General features: G+C 45.5%; 2 protein-coding genes across 2 annotated transcripts in view; one reads left to right on the forward strand and one right to left on the reverse strand.

Moving 5' to 3' along the window:
- The window catches only part of CSPG4 (chondroitin sulfate proteoglycan 4), a 74502-nt gene extending 60509 nt beyond the window's left edge, over positions 1-13993 (reverse strand). The window contains exon 1 of the mRNA XM_067534678.1: positions 13828-13993. Within this exon, the coding sequence (XP_067390779.1) occupies positions 13828-13915 (88 nt within the window). The 5' untranslated portion in view covers positions 13916-13993. The remainder of the gene's footprint in view (positions 1-13827) is intronic.
- Positions 1-16577, forward strand: part of CIMAP1C (ciliary microtubule associated protein 1C) — a 107650-nt gene that overhangs the window by 64260 nt on the left and 26813 nt on the right. The gene's annotated exons all lie outside the window — the stretch shown is intronic.

The raw sequence follows: 16577 nt of genomic DNA on the forward strand, positions 1-16577 counted from the left end.
TTGATTATCAGATCCAGCTGGGAAGGGGTCAGGTGTTTTCTATAAAGAGCTGCAAGAGCACAGTTGGAGGGAGAGGGATTCCTATAGCAGTAGGATGGGCTTGAAGGGAAAAGAAAAGAAAAAAAAAAAAAAAAAAAAAAAAAAAAGGGTGGGGAATATATGTACCCATCTTTTCAGCACTGAGGGGGCAAAGGAAAAGCCTCAGGGAGTGTAGCCTAAGGGACAGAGGAACTGCTTTGTTTTGATCTTTTGCTTCAGTTTTATGTTTAAAGGATAAACCTGTGAGCTGAGAGAAGGATATGAAAGACCAGTCCTTCCTGGGCTGGGCAGACAGGCCGGCAACTGTGTGGTCACACTGGAGTGCTATTGCTGAGCCAGGAATAGAGCCCTAGTCTCTGGACTCCCTGTCCAGTGCCCTGGCCACTGGATGACACTGCCTCTCGGCTTTAAACTTTGTTTTTCCTGCTGTCCAGACTTGTGTATGTGATAGTTGTTGCCGCCACCTATGTGAGCTGTGTTTAGCACACCTCTCCTACAGGTGGGTGTGCAGAGGTAGATTAGGAATGTGGGATTAAACTAGCAGCTTTACTGATCATATCCAGTTCACAGGGAGACCCATACAGAACTGATGAACACTCTCAGTGTGTTCTCTTCCAGCATCCACTGGCTCCAGTGGAAATCCTGGGATGGCTTGTTCAAGACCGGTCTCAACCTCAGTTGTTAATCATTGCCAGGACCACCTGGCGTAGGAGCAAGGGTTACTTTCCAGGACATTACAAGAGGGAACATAGGAACAGCAGAGCAAAGTACACGAAACAGAGAGAGGAGTAAATGGAATTTCTAAACTTTAGTGGCTAGAGCCTCAGCTGGTATAATTCAGCAGTGTCACACTGAAATCAGTGGAGCGATGCTGACTTACCCCAACTGAAAAGATCTGGCTCCAGGTTTCTAAACCTAATCTGCAACAAATTGTCTTCACAACACCGAGATGCTGGGAGAATTGATCAGCTCTAATGAGGGCAGGCAAAGAGATCTTTAAAAAACATGCAGGCATGTGAGGTGCCTTTTGAAGCTCATACAGGAACTACCTGCTGTGCTTAATTTCAGAATCTAGTGCTATCATTATAGGGAGAGGGAAGGCACCTTTCATCTCTGCAGCACGTTGCATCCTCACCGCTCACCACAACATTTTCTTCAGAATCTCTGATGATGACAGTACAGTGAGCACATTGAACCTCCATGGACTTGGGCATGACATGGGGATCGGGCCTAAGTTTGGGGGAAGGTTCAAGTCACCTCTCTTTAAGCTGTTGCAGTGATCACCATGTGCCATTGGGGAAAAAATAACCCTCCATTATTAACTGGATTAAATGTTTGCAGTTTGGAACATGAATGAAAGAAAGAAAGATGATTTGGACATTCTTTGATGAGAGAAAGAAAAAATAATTCTTTCATTTTCATGAGGAAAGGAATATCCAGAACTTTTTCTTTTGCTGTGGATTTTGTAGGGTTTTTTCCTCACTCTCTGGAGCAGGGTTTGTTCTTCCTACAACTTTTCTTTCTCTGAGAAACAAGCTTGGAGTGTTTGTTTATAGAGAAAATAAATGCCTGCCTGCCTGCCTGCCCCTATATATAGTCCAGGATTAATGTATATATAGATAGGCCTGTCTGTGTGGGGGTGTGCATATCCTGTCTCAGAGCTGCCTAATGGGGCACAGAGCTTTTCTCAGCCACCTCCACCTCGGCCAGCAGCTTCCTCTCTCAGCCTCCCCAGCCCTAGTTCCCAGAGGAAGTGACAGTGTGAACCGAGAGATTCTGTGGGACAGGATATACAAAACCTCAAAACTCTCCTGAAATAAAGCCAGGGGGATCACTCGATCTCTGAGGAGCAGGCGGGGAGGGGAAATGGAAAATTCCTCCAGAGGACTGAGCACAGATCCAGGCAGAGAACAAAAGATACCCTCAATGTCTGAGGCCCCTGCAGTGGCAGGGAATTGATTATGTGAGATATGTATAAGTAAGAACAGTATAGCTATTCCTTATGGGAAGGGTAATAAGCTATCGCAGTATATGGGACCTTATACCAGTATATCTGCATCCACTGTACTGGTTGTACTGGTATAACTGTACTAGTAAAAAATCACCCCCTGAACTGAAATAGTTGTATTGGTACAAAAACTGTGTAGAGCAGGCCTTATTCTGGTATAACAGCTCTGGTATATTCTCATATAACAGTGCTTTCTGCGTAACAACCTTCCCAAGTGACATAAGCAAAACTGAAAAAGGCCCTATTGTAACTGGAATAAAAGCATCCATAGGAGTGGTTATACCTGTATAACTATAGCAGCTGAAATTCACACCATAGGTTACCAAAAAGCTTTCCAGTGTGGATAAAGCACAAGGCAGTGGAGAATCAGGCTGGAAGGACCAAGATCCCTACAGGTGTTCAGGCACCTCATTCCCACTGGTTGTTACTTGCCTGGAGTAACCACAAAGTCAACAGCTCTCCCTAAGACCCAGTCCAGTGTCTTAATTACAAGACTATCCTTCTTCTTAAAGAGAGGAAAAATCAGAAATCCCAAATAGCCAGGAGAGCCCCATTGCCTCAAGCATCTGGGAGGCTATGATTCACCCAGTGCAGAATTAGCCATTAAAAACACATTTCTTCCATAACTAATCAAAGATTTAAGAGCAGTTGAGGGGAGTGGCGAGGTGTTTCTATGTGCGATGCTGAGCCACTACTCCCCCCTTCCCTGAAAAGGACTTTATTCCTCCACACGCCCTCCGCCCCAGTCCGCAAATAAAAAACATTTGAGCAAAAATAAAAAAAAATCTCTACTCAAATGTATAACTGACTCATTACCCATAAAAGCTCCCTTTTTAACTGAATGAGTCATGGCATCGTGATGTGGCTTTTGAGCTACATTACACAGGAGTTTGAATGTTATTTTTTTCCTTGTTCAGCTGAAGGGATGTGCGGGGGCCCCCTCCCATGCCAATCAGGTGTCCGCCTGAAGTCTGTGCAACCCTCTACTTTTCCTGCCAAGTGACATTTTTGGCAAACCTCGGGAGGCTTTCTGTCTGTCTGCTACTGTCTGTCTGTCAAGTAGCCAAGGATTGCTGTTCAGTACAGTGCAATACCCTGTGGTATTGCATGGAGCCCAGCAGGATTGCAACACCAGACATGCGCAGATCAAAAGAGAGGGATGGAAAATCTGAATTTTTTCACTCTGTTGGGTCTTAGGCCAGAATTGATGTCCCTCCATCAACTGGGGAAAGGGCAGAGGGAGAGTTTATTTCTCGCTGGTGCAGGTGAAAAGTACCAAAAGAAATATAGTGAGTGAGGGAATCCACTTTCTATCTGAGACTAGCACGGAGTTGAATGCTTGGGATAGGAGTAGGGAGACTGGTGAAACCCCCTTCTCCCAGAGGTATCTTAGCATTGCCTCTGTCAGTCTCTGCAGCCAAACTTTCCATCAGACACCTCCTATCACTCTAGCATCCAGCCCCTGCACCCTGGTCTCAATCTCAGTTGCATCTTATGTTCAGTCTCAGCATTCACCCCATTTCCTCACTTCTCTTGCCGAGCACCTTCTCCAGGGCTGTTTAATAGAATCACAGAAGATTAGAGATGGAAGGGACCTCAGGAGGTCATCTAGTCCAACCCCCTGCTTAAAGCAGGACCAACACAGTCATGCTGATGGGTATCTTTCACTGGTTCTTCACTTCCCAGAATCCAAACATGGCAATTCTGTACAACTGGAACTTGTAACACATGAGCTGATTCAGATAAAAACAGAACTGACCCAAGCCTTCCCCCCAAACTTGAACCCACCCTGAACCCTCCACTTCTGTTGGTTTGGAAAAGCTGGGACCAGAAGCAGAATAGCTGAAGCACAGGGAGAAAGTGTGTTTGCATGGAACCTCCAGCCCAGTTGGGCAGACATAAGTGTCATTCTAACCCAGGACTACATTTTGCAAATAACCCCTATCTTTATAATGGAACAAACCAAGCTTCCTGAACTTTGGAGTGTTTGAAATCTGGATTTGGATTTGGATCCAAATTTTGCAGCTTCATACGGTCTTTAATAGACACAATCAGACAAGCACGCTAAAACACACCTTTTCATTGCAGTTAAAAATACCTAGAAACATTTCTGTTGGGCTTAGTTTTTCTGTTACATTTTATTAATAAAACCTAATTTTAAAGCCAAATTCAATCTGACAAACAACATGTCAAACATTAAAATAGTACTAGGTTATTTTGAATAACATTCCATTACCACAATTGATTTGCAACTGCAGCTAAACCATTTCATAGAGACTGAGGCAGCTTTAAACCCTACAATACTTGTTGGGGGGTACACTGCCATTGATCTGCTACCTAACCTCAGTGTCCATCCCAAGATATGGGGAAAACTCTCCATTTTCATGGGCCTAAAGTGTATCCTAGGTGGTTGGCTGCAGACCGGACAGAGTCCTGAATTTATTTTAGGCATGGTGTGTCATGCGTATTGCACAGCTGCAGCATGGCATTGCAATGCTGCAATGTGCCATTGCGTCGATCTGTGATGCTGTTGCTCCATGGTTTGGAGAATTAACATCATCACATTACTTTGGAGACGTAATAAAGGTGCAGCTGTCCCTGAAAGGACTAATTTGGGATTGAGGAATCCCTTACTAACAGTAACTTTGCTGGGGGTCCCAAGCCCCAGAGACTGATTTGGTGATATAGATACGAATTGGATATCCGTGAAATCAGGGTAATTTACATGGAATCTTTCTAAGAGCTGTGTATACCAGAGAGACTAAAAAATATTTCTCTAAGGGTTGCATCTTGATTCTGAGGTGAATTACATACATGAAGCTGGCACTTTCCTGATATATTGGGGCAAATCCAGAATTCAGCTCAGCTAGGTTTGAAAATACAAACCGATAATTTCCCTATGAATGTTCTAAGGGAAAAATGTAGGTTAATGAAGCCTGCAGCTGCACTAAGACTAGATGCAATTTAGGGAATCTAGATTCTAAGGAGAAGAGTCTGAACTGGATTTCTGTGGCCATCTGGAATGGACTCGGGGAACAGCTCTGGGAACACAAAACCTGGACTGAATTTCATTCTGCCTGTTGTGAATGGTCTCTGCTTTCAGCCAGTCAATTCATCAGACTTAATGTAGACTCTAGGCTAAGGTTGTCTGTGCCTATGAAATTGTATCACTATCCACTTTAAACCTGACATTAGTGACTGTAATCCATGGTTAGCCCTGTGCTGCCCCTGTTTAGGAATGTGCTTATTGTGAATTTGCCTGAAGCTTGCCACTGCTAAATATAAGAATGAGAAGAACATATTCCTACATGATTCCCACGATACTGACTTGCATTCTGCTCCTTCCCTCTCTTACAAGTTTTTTTCTGCTTTTTTCCCATCAGCTGGAAAATTTTCCAGCTGCTTGGAACTTTGACCCCAAAACATATGGTGCATTGGCCAAAAAAAAAGTATGAATAAATCATTTAGATTTCTCAGTGTAGCATTAAAGAATCTCCAAATCATAACACTTTATTGCTACCCATAGTCAAATGGAGTGACAGACCCATCCTCCTTTTGACTCCTGAGCAAGGAATGTCTAGGCAATTTTCACAGGTCTCAGGTCCTGTTAAAAGAAGAGCCAAGGCTACCCACATTGGCCCACATGCTTAGCTGGCCTGCTAGAGAAATAGTCAATCACAATAGAATTTCTCCATGACAGAGGCAAGGTAGTGTGGCTGACCAAACAGGTACAGGAAGGGCACTGATGTAAGCAAGAGGAAGTTGGCAGGCTAATTGTCTACCTGTTAGGAGATTGACCACTCCTGCAGAATGAATTGTCTTGGAAGGAACTTCCAGTGAGTTACTTAAGCATGTGCTTAACTTTCAACAATGACTTGAGTAGTCCCACTGAAGCTTCCATGTGATTTCTCAGAACCTCCTCTTAGAGATGGGTGTCAAAAATCCAGCCTCTTGACTTTGTCCACTGCACGGAGGTCTCTCCATAGCTTCCCTTGGCCGTTTGTTCCATTGCTTTATCAGTCTTACTAGAGATATTCCAAAACCAAACTCAGGCATCCAAATATCCCTGAACTTTAGGGAACTTAACATCCAGATATAAAGCTGCACTGATTCTTACAAGTTCCCCTTCCGATTTAACCTTTCCTTACTGGAGCGGACATTGGTTAGATCCTCATGCGGAATAAATCAGCATAGTTCCATTGACCCCGTGGAGTATTACTGATTTACGCCAGCTGAGGACTGGCCCTTAATAGCATTTAGAGAGAGCTTTAAATTGATTTATTGTGTTACTGATCATATATTTGTCTATTGTTTCATTTGTGTTGAAGAACTAAACATCAAGGCTAAGATTTCCAAAGCTGTCTAAAGGATCCAATTACCCGGTTGCCATTAATATTAATGGGGCTGGGTGTCCAAAGATTTTGGCTTCATTAAGTAGAAGGGATTAAGGATAGTGGAAACAATGTTGATTTGACACATGATATGGTAGAAAGGGGAAATGCAAATGCAGGGGTTACCTTGGAACTTCTCAGCAGTATAAGAGAAACAAAGAAACGTTGCTTAAGGACTGGGGTCTGTCCCATGATTTAAAAATCCTTTCTTTTAGAGACAGCCTGGTTAAAATTCTGCTTTCAGTTACACTCAGACAATCCTACTGAACTCAGCAAGGATGTCTGAGGGTGGAATAGTGCACAATAACTTTAAAATCATGGGCTAAAGTTCCAGATGTGCAAAATGGGTGTTTGCATTTCCATGCTCCCAGCTGGGATGTACAACCACCCCACTGCATGCATGTATGCAAATTGCCTTGTTTCCACACAATCAAGTATGGTGCTTCCCCACTGGGCATGTGCCCTTCTGAAAAGTCAGATCCTAAATCTCCATAGGTTGAAGAAAAATATACGACCTGTACTATGACTTGGAGTAGAGTGGAGGCATTTTAACCTTGGTAGTCTTGTTGTTCATTACTGCCCCACCCCTGCTGCCCCACCAACACACCCTCCTGGAGGCATACAGAAGTCCAGTTCATTATCAAGGTCTTAACTTCCTGCTTGTGCTTTTTAAAAATGCTCAGCTAGAAGATAATGGGAGAAAGAAGTTTAGCATATGTGTGGTCTAAACAGAAGATGGCAGAGAGCAGAAACACTTTTTCTGCTTAAAAATCAGTTCATTAAAGCTTCACAGTTCCATGTTAAGAGCAAAGGTTTACAAGTTGTTTTTTTGTACGTGCAGTGCCTATTTCCATTTGGAAATGGGCGGAACGCCCAGAGTCCTGAGCATAGATGCCTCTTTGTTAATCTAAATACGGACCATTCCTCTACTATCTAAATGTAAGGGGACTATTAGCCCCTTACTGAAACTTAGTGGGTCTTTTTGGTTGGGATCTCTCAGCACCAAAGGACAGGGGAAGGGTTGATGAGGAAGCAGGGCCCTGAGACTGACAGCCCCAGGGCCAGTGTGGAGAGGCCAACACTCCAGTCTGATTGACAGGGCGATCAGGCCAATGAGGGAGCCAGGAGGGTGGGGGGGTCCCGTCCTCCGTGTGATAGGGAGGGGAGTTGCCTGCGTAAAGAGCAGGGCCCAGCTAAGGACAAAGCAGCCAGGGGCTGGGAGGCTAGAGAAGAAGGCCCAGGCCAGGGAGCTGAGCAGACCCAGAACCGCAGAACCAGAGGGGCTTGAGGAGCATCCCAGAGAGCCGAGCTGAGCCACAGCCACACTGAAGCAGATTGGGGCTGGGGCCAAGAGCGGTGAGCAGCCAGTGAGAGCGAGAGGGACCCTGGGCAGGGAGACCTCACCAGCCAAGAGGCCTCACAGGCTGGACTGGGAGGGGGATTGTAACCCGACAGGGGGCTGATGTTGGGGAGATGTCCCGTAGGGCCTGGGGGTGTGTGGCCACCACCAGAGCCAGTGTCTGACTCTCTGTGTCCCTGCAGTGCAGCCAGGGCCTGTGATGGACGCCTGTGATGTGTGAGACACAGGTTGAATGTCCCTTACACCCCGGAGAGCCTGTGAGGTGTCTCCATGCCCAGGGGGTGGCATTAGGTGTTTTCCTTTAACCTTTCTCATCTTTTCTTTCTTGTTAAATTGATTACAGTTTAATAAATTGTGTTGCTTTGAACTATATGCATCACTCTGTAGGTCAGGGAAGCGTCCAGTGCAGAGAGAGTAGCCCGGAGTGGGGACACCCTTTCCTAAGTGACCCAGACAAGGTTGGGGATTGAGCCCTCCAGGGATCCTGGGCCCAGCCGTGTCAGGGTTATGAGGACCCTCTAACACAGGAGAACGGAAGGGGAGCCCTCGCGGTCAGGCAGGCCTCTGGTTAAAGGGAGTGGGAGCAAGGACTCCGATCCTTTTGCTAAACCAATTCCACCAGGTTATAGTATGAGGCAGGAAAGTTCTCTGCAGCAGCGGGACCATTCCCCCACTTACATAAATGTGGGCCCTTCTTAACCAACCTGACTCTGGCCCAAAGCATGCATGCTATGGGCATGTAACCATACCTGTGCAGAGATGGGGTGGGCTGGTTTATGAGGGTATCAACCAGTATTTGATTCTGAAGCTTGGGGCCAGATGTTTGCCTCTAATTAGTCCCTCTGGTGATGGCAGCCCTGCTGTAAAATTCCCCAGCATGCTGGAAACCCCATGTACAGCTGGCATAGCTGGCTCTGTACCACCCCTTGTTGCAGCCCCCATGGTAGGTGGTCTGTAAGGGACATGCCTGGGGAAAGGGGTGTGGCCAGAGTGCTCTTGTGCTCTGACGTGTCCTGAATGCTGGAATGGCCCCTTCAGATATTGGTAGTTGGGTGGCCAGTTAGAGCAGCCATGAGGCTGATCTGATTTGTTTGGGAGCTGAGCTGGCCCCAGCACCAGTGAGCAACAAAGATGGTGTAAAGCCATCTTTGTTCCCTGCCCTTAGGACCTGCACCGGATGGAGCTCAGCTGGTCCCAAGGACTGGGTCCTGGGACTGGAATGGCTTTGAGCCAGATCCTTGGCAGCTGTAAATCTGCACAGTTCCATTTATACTGATGTACCCAGATGGGGATCTGACACTATGTGTGTTTGAGGAATCCAGTCTACTCCCTTCTTTCTTCACCACTATGCTCCAGTCTCCCATTGACTGCTGGAAAGTGCCTAAGAATAACCAAGTAATAAACAGCATTCTCCAAACTGCAGCACCCTCCAGTCTTCCCATCTCAGTCAGCTTCCCCATACACCCATTCTCTCCCACCAAAGGAACAAGCTGGGGTGAGTGAACGAGGCAGGGTTCTTGGAATTTTGAAGCTGGCAGCATTTGGCAGAAGAAGTAAGAAACCACTGACTAAGCATCCTTGGTATGTGCATGGCTGGATGGTGGAGTCTGGTGATACTGTATACTTTGGAAACAATAAGAGCGTTGCACTATGAAACATCTAAAGTGAGTATCAGAAAAAACACTGGAGCCATCTTGGACAACGAAATAAGCAGTGGCTCTCCCTGGTTAGTTCTTTGTCCAGTGGATAAAGATCAGAAGTAGATGGACAGTGATCATTTTACCCAATAACAAAGCAGAAGAGGAAGAATTTTTCTTGCCAGCCACTATAATATTTTGGTGAGTAGAAAATGCCTGGGCAGAAGATAGTGTGCAGTAGATAGTTATGAATATGAGCCCCTCCTGGATACACATAGTCCTGTGGAAAGAAGCAAGGTTGATGAGAATTATCTTGGATACTGTGAGTGTCAAGGAATTTTGCAATGAACAGGACACCCAACCACAAGAAGTCAAGGTGGTGGTTGCCTTTGAATCTTAATCCGGAAGGTTCAGGTGAAGAAAATGGCTGGGAAGCATCAGGCTTGTTATTCGGTTTTTAGACAAAAAACAGTCTGTTTTATAAACAAAAGTTTTTGAGAAAAATTTTAACTTCTTTCAAAATTTCCCAGTTTTTCAACCAAAAATTGAAACTTTGGGGGTTTTTGAAGACTGAGAACAACAGAAAAATTATTTTAAATAAAAAAAGTAAAAAAATTCCAGTAAATCTTTTGGGAAGAAGAAGTTCATTTCTTTCAATTTGTTTTCCCACAGGAAAATACTTACCTTTTTCTAAGCAGCCACAGAGAAGACAAAGTGGTTGAAGTTTTTGGACCTGCTGATGCGGGTGTACAAGTCAAACTTTGGAGCTGCGATGGAGATATAAAACCCTGCCAAATGAAGAGGAGGAATTGCCTTGGTTCAGTGGCAGAGGGAGCCACTGAAGGGTTGGGTCTGGTTTAAAGAGAGGCTGAAGGAGGAATGACTGGATCAGCCAGGAGAGTTGGCAGTCATTTGAAAACCAGTAAGAAGAGCTGGTGGAATAGTAAGACAGCTGAGCCATGAATGGCTTTAAGAATGAAAGTGCCAAGTTTGATTTGTCCTGACCTATGAGCTCATGTAGTTCATTACTCCGAGTGTCCAAAAGCCACTGAGCATATAGAAAAAGGCCTGTAAATCCCAGAGTACGAGCATTCACACCGGAAATTCATGATTCACTGAAGTCCTTGGAATGTGTCCTGGTCCTTTGAGAGCCGTTGCACAGGCAGGGCTTAACTAAGGAGTGAGGCTGTCCGCACTAGGACAAAGTGTTCCCTCAAGGTGGAAATATTTGCTTTTGCAGTCTCTTGCTACCCCCTCCTCCCTTTCCAAATATGCTGAGAGGAAGCGTGAGGGGAGCATTAGTGGATTTTTGCGGGAAATGGGAGGGATAGAGGGAGCCCTCTGCACTTCTTCCCTCTCACTTGCTGGCTCTCTAAGCAGCACCAGTCACTGCTCTCTGTCTCCTGTGAGGGGAGGGAAGGGCAGGCAAAGTCTGTGATGGGCTGCACGGCGCTCATTGCCTGCTGGGCTCTGAACCTGACCCCTCTCGCCCTGGCTGTGGAAGCTATACCTGTACTGCGGGAAAACAGAAGGAGTCACTGCTCAGACCAAGAGCACTGATTCAATGGACCGACTGCCATAGGAACCTGTTCCTGAGATCGCTGGGTTGTTAAGCAGCTCAGCTGACCCCCGTTAGCACTATGGCTGCTTTTGTAGAGTACCCCAGGGGATGCTGCTGCAGCCATTGCCTAGGTTGTCAGTGAGTGCGGAGACTCTTCAGGGGCAAGGACAACCTGGGGGCTGGATTGGCTTTGTCCAGGTCTCATACACCTAGACTTCAGCATAGGTTCTCTGAGCGGGGCCACATCTCTATAAGCAGCACAGTTTGCGGGATCCCAGCAGCTGTTGAAGGCTGTTCCTAGTCTATCGTCTGCACTTTTCTCCCACACCCGTCTACCAGCTCTGGCCCAGAGCAGAGCTCTCAGAACTGTTCTGGCAGGACTGTTACAGTCCCGGGTGGAGCCCCAAGGGATATAAGGGTGACCAGTAAGGTACGGGGGAGTTGCTAATTAGAGAAAAGATTAATTTTTTGTTTGCTTTATAAAATATTCCCCCTTTTTATCCATTTTCATTATAAGCATCAGTCCCCACCTCCACTGCCTTGTGCTGTTATTTCTCACTGCGTGTATCCTGCTTGGGTCCTTGACTGCACAGAGCACTATATAAGATGTATTGAAATTGTCCTGAGGGGCAGGCCTGTACATCCCCGTGAGAGCTGGAGATGCTGCTAACTGACTGCATCCAGTCCAATGGCTATAAAATAGGTGATGCCACAAACCTGGCAAATGTTGCCTGGGACCCTCATGTCTTTCAGCTAGCACCACTTAGTGGAATAAGGGATATTCATGACCATCCTGGATAAAAGTTCAATCATCCAATTAGGGATAGAAACAATGCTTTGTGACTAGTGTAGCCAACCTCAAACCTAAGGAGGCGAGATGATGAAAGCTTTCCTAAGCATGTCACCCTTTTGCGTGGAGTGGGAAGCAGGAAGGCAGGGCACAGCTGTGGTGGAGTCAGAGGAGAAAGGGCTGAAGATGTTCAACCAAGGCTGTGTGTAAGGAGGAGGAGCAGCTACCCAGCATCAGCAGGCTAGCTCAGAAACAGATGAGGCCAGCATGTCAATATCATCCTTAGTCTGAGCTGGGTGATGTGCCTATTTCTCTTATTTATTACTGTCCTGGCAGATGTGAGGGATATGGATGAAGGAGAAAAGACAAAGAGGAGGACAGTGGAATTTCAGCAAGAGGCGCTGGAGCAGGGGCACCAACAGCTCTAAGATCTGCCAAGTGCTGTGTGGTAAAACCTGGCCAGTTCCTGAGGGAAACTTAAGTATAAATCAATGCTCTGTGTTCCCGCCTATCCTGTGCCTGGCAGTAACCCTAACTGGCTGAACAGAGACTGGTTCATTCCCTGTGTCTCTCTCTCTTTCTCTCTCTCTCTCTCTGCTCCAGGCCCTGCTGTATCCCCTTCTAGCTGGGACAGAGATCAAGCCCTCACTCTGTGCCGTTACTTGCTGTGCCTTCTACTGCACAGGTCACATCTGATGTGGTAGCTTTCCATTTTTCTGCTTCTACTAATGCACCTCAATGTCAATCCGGGGGCACACCCTTCTCTAAGGGAGAGGAGATACTGAGTTATCTGTGACAGCTGGGTTCCTGATTTCTCTGGAGGCTAGAGTTTGCACCCAAATATTCAGCTGGAGAATACACTGCAATGTTTATTTGTAAGTGCATGTAGCGTAGCTATAAACCAGCTATATTCAGAGATTGTGTACTGGTGCCCATCACCCTGGTATGTGAGCACCTATTAGGGAGATAGATGAAGACTGCAGGCCAGACAAGACAGATTCCAGGAGGTGAAACACAAGTGCACAAGCAGCACATCCTCTCTCCATTACTGATGATAGTAAGCCACCCACTGTGCTTTGGGTGAAAACCTGACTCTGCACAGCATTACAGTTCTAATCCAAAGCCCAGACATGGACAGAGGGCTGTTACTCCTAGGCTCTGCACTCTTTAGGGAGATATATAGGATGTCTAGATGGTCCATCCCTGCAGTGCAGCACCAATACCACAAAGTCAAAGAGCAGGGACAGCGTTCACTTTGCTTTCACCCCATTCATTCCCCCACCCTTCCAGAGTTTGAGCAGTGCTCTGCTAACAGCAACAGGAGAAGTAAACCAAGCCCAGCCCATCCACCCCTATGATGGAGCACAAAACTACTGATTCTAATGGTGAAGGTCAGGTTCACATGCACACTTAATATAGCTTGCTTACTCAAGGATGGCTCCTTCAGAGACGAGCATGGTGAAAACCTCTGGTCCCCTATTGAACACTTGATTGAATTGCATTCCCCAACAGAAGGGGGTTTACAGCACAACCAGCCTGCTAGGAAAACCCTGTTTTGAAACAAGCAGCTTGTTTCCTGGATCCTAGGCACATGCAGTGAGAGACTGAGATCTCATCACTTTGCAGTGGACCCTACTGAATCTCTGATCCTGGTGCTGGGCTGTCTGATACAGAAGTTTAATTGCCTTGAAATCTGTACTTCTCCTGATGCCCCAGGGCTGGGGTGCAGAGAGCTGGCCCTGAAACCAGTCCCGTTATTTGCTGCCTGCAGCTGCTGTCTGAATATTTGGATTGTCTAAGCTTTGAGATGAATCCCCCCCTGAGTTCATTCCCTTCTTTTTCTTCCTGCAGCTGCAGTCCCACCATGGAACTGTCAGGGTTTGAGGGCTAATCTTTCTCCAGTCTACTCTCAACTCTCCTCATTGATTTTTATCTGCTCTGTGCCCCATGCCTTTCCCTGGCATTGGCCATGTTTTCCCGGCCATCCTCCAAAAAGCCGCGCTCTAACCAGCAGCAAGTGACTTTGCGTGAGGGAACTTACCTCCAGACTCTGGTCCTGCGTGGAGGGGCTGCATCTGTAGGCTGAGCTGGAGCAGCAACAGTGCTGTGGGAAGATTGCTGGACCCCATGGTGTAACCTAGAGTGGACTAGCCGCTAGCATTCCTCAAACAGCGAGAGAGGGGAAAGAGCAGGAGGCACAGCCACAGACAGAGCCTATCTGTTTTCAATCGAGGGCTCTGCTACTACTATATTTAATAAACTGCTGCTGAGGGAGGGACCTTTGGATTTTCCCCACCAGTCACAAATCAGACTAGGTTAAAACAGGCACCTCTCACATTACAAGTAGGTTCCCCTTCTTAAAGGGCTAGTGCCTCACGGCTGCATCTCCCCCATGCTCTGAATGTTCCCTTGTTCCTTGCACTGGAGTGGTTCCGTTTCCCTCCGTTGTTGTTTTGGGATGCCCAGGCCTGAGGCGGGAGAGGATGATGTCTCACCACCGTGTGATTGCTGGTGTCAGTGGAGAGAGGAGTAGGGTGTTCCTGTGAGTGGTGCATTGGTTTAGCTGCAGGGTCTTTGCAGACCTTCTTGGAGCTGTCAGGAGCTATATTATCTGACATCACTGGCACTGGCGGCTACTGAGAGTCTGAATCTTCAGGAGCAGGGTCATGTGTGGAGGCTAATCCTGGGAGCTGCAGTATGCATCCAAAATTCAGGTATGAATAAATAAGAAGAGGCCCAAGGGCAATACCCATGTGCCACCTCCTAGGTTAGCCAGAAAAGCCATCTGAGGGTGGTGGGTCCTAAAAGCATAACTTTCTGTGATGGGGTTCTCCAGCATGCCTAGAGGGCCACCCAGTTCACAAGGGCTCCAATTGGTCTAATAGGTTGATGGCCAAATAAAAAAACATATAAACAGAGGCTTCACATAGCATTCTGTTTCTTGGTCTGTGTCTATCCAGTTCTGCGGCATCCCAGCTGACTGGCTTAGTTGCTGTTAGGAGAAGAGTTCACCGCAATCATCAGCAGTCATCAGAACAGGCTTCAATCCCAACCAGGTGGACAAAGTTCTAGAGTCTGGGTGGGGTTGTAGAGAACCATAGGATTACAAACAAAATGTCTTTTTCCAGCAAAGCTTCTCTAGCCTATCAAGAGATGGCTCCCTGGGTAGTGATCTGGGACATTGTGCTCCTTGCTGATGGCATGTGTAGGGATGGGAGATATGAAAGGAAGAGAGGTTTTTGTAAAAAGTATTTGTTTCTCCTTTGCTGGAAACAGAATGTGCCTTACTCAGAGCTCAGATAGTGGATCACAGTCACTTAGCTTCGCTTCTCGCTCTGATAGCTCAGCAATAGAAATTGAAGGTGGATAGAACCTATTAGATCATCCAACCTATTCTTTGGTTTCCAGGGCAGGGTTGTTCCCTAAGCTATAAACCCTCTAAGAAGGATAGGCTATAAAACACCCATTGGTTAAATAATTTAACCAGTTGTGTGTTTCTTATTGTCCTTTGGTTCTTTGATTCCTTAGCTAAAGTTCAGCCTGGAGAATTATTATACGTTTATCAGTTTTATTAGTCAAAATAGCAAAAAAGAAATTACAGAAAGTAAAATAAAGTTGGTTATATGATAGTGTTTGCAATATTAAAAAAATAATTGAACTCAATATGGGATGTTACAATTTAAAAGAGATAATTCAGTTCAATTAAGTCAAGATTTAATCACAATCTTCTTACAAAGGCAAAATGTTATCCTAGTTCTGTGCTAGTCTGGGCAAGTGATTTTAGTATCAAGTGGAACTATGGATCCTTAAATATAGATTCTTATCTCCAATCAAGCTTATCTGCTGAAGGAATTAAGAGACCATTCATGTCAGTTTAGCTGAAACAATTCTAAAGTAGAATTTAGAAATTTAGACAAGTTAATGAACAAAGAATGTTAATTCAGTTGATATGACCTTTAGTATGACCTTGTCCAGGTGATACTCATAGCTAAGTGTTGCCACTTACACATGCAAGACTGTCACACATTAAATCCAAAATAAAATAGATAGATAATCATTTTGAAAGTGGTCTAATTTCTCTCGAATTTCACTAGTGCTGTAAACGCTCATGACACTTTAAGCAAAGCTTCAAGTAGTGGTTAGATCAGTAGTTTACAGGTCAGTTTAGAGTTTCTTCTTTTTGTCACAGAATGTGATTTTAGTCTGAACTATTTGAAACACTCAGGGTTCCCTGCAGTAACTTGCTGGGGGGGAGCATAGTTTCCTTTTACAAATAGTACTATGCTTTGGTAATGTAATGCATTTCTCCCACCTCAATGCTTTCAATTACTTATTGATTTACCGTAACTTCTAGACAACTAAGATTAAACTTGTTAGTGAAATAAAAGCACACAACATACATATTAGTCATTCAGAGGGTTTTAACTCAGGTGTGTACTTTCTGAGAAGCATTTATTTTAACATAACCAAGTTGTCATGTGGGTAAAAATAAACGGATAAAAGTCATGTTGCGGCTTATTAGTTGGAACTCATCTCCACAATTGCAATGGCTGGTTTCTTATCTAGAGAGTTCCTTGAGGTGATTTGCTCAAGGTGTTATGACAACTGTATTCCTATTCTCTTTCCGGATTTTACAGCAATCTCCTTAGATAGGATTTTATAAAACAGAGTTAATAGAGTTCTTGTCAGCAACTTTAATTGTTAGCAGCTAAGGGTGCTTTCATTGGTCAGGCAATGACAATCCTTCTCACAGTCTTTCTCATCCAGATGTTTTGGCTTCAGGGAGCAACG

Source organism: Emydura macquarii, unplaced genomic scaffold (assembly GCF_026122565.2).
Source record: "Emydura macquarii macquarii isolate MOO-44397 ecotype Brisbane River unplaced genomic scaffold, CSIRO-AGI_Emac_v2 contig_3451, whole genome shotgun sequence".
NCBI lineage: Eukaryota > Metazoa > Chordata > Testudines > Chelidae > Emydura > Emydura macquarii.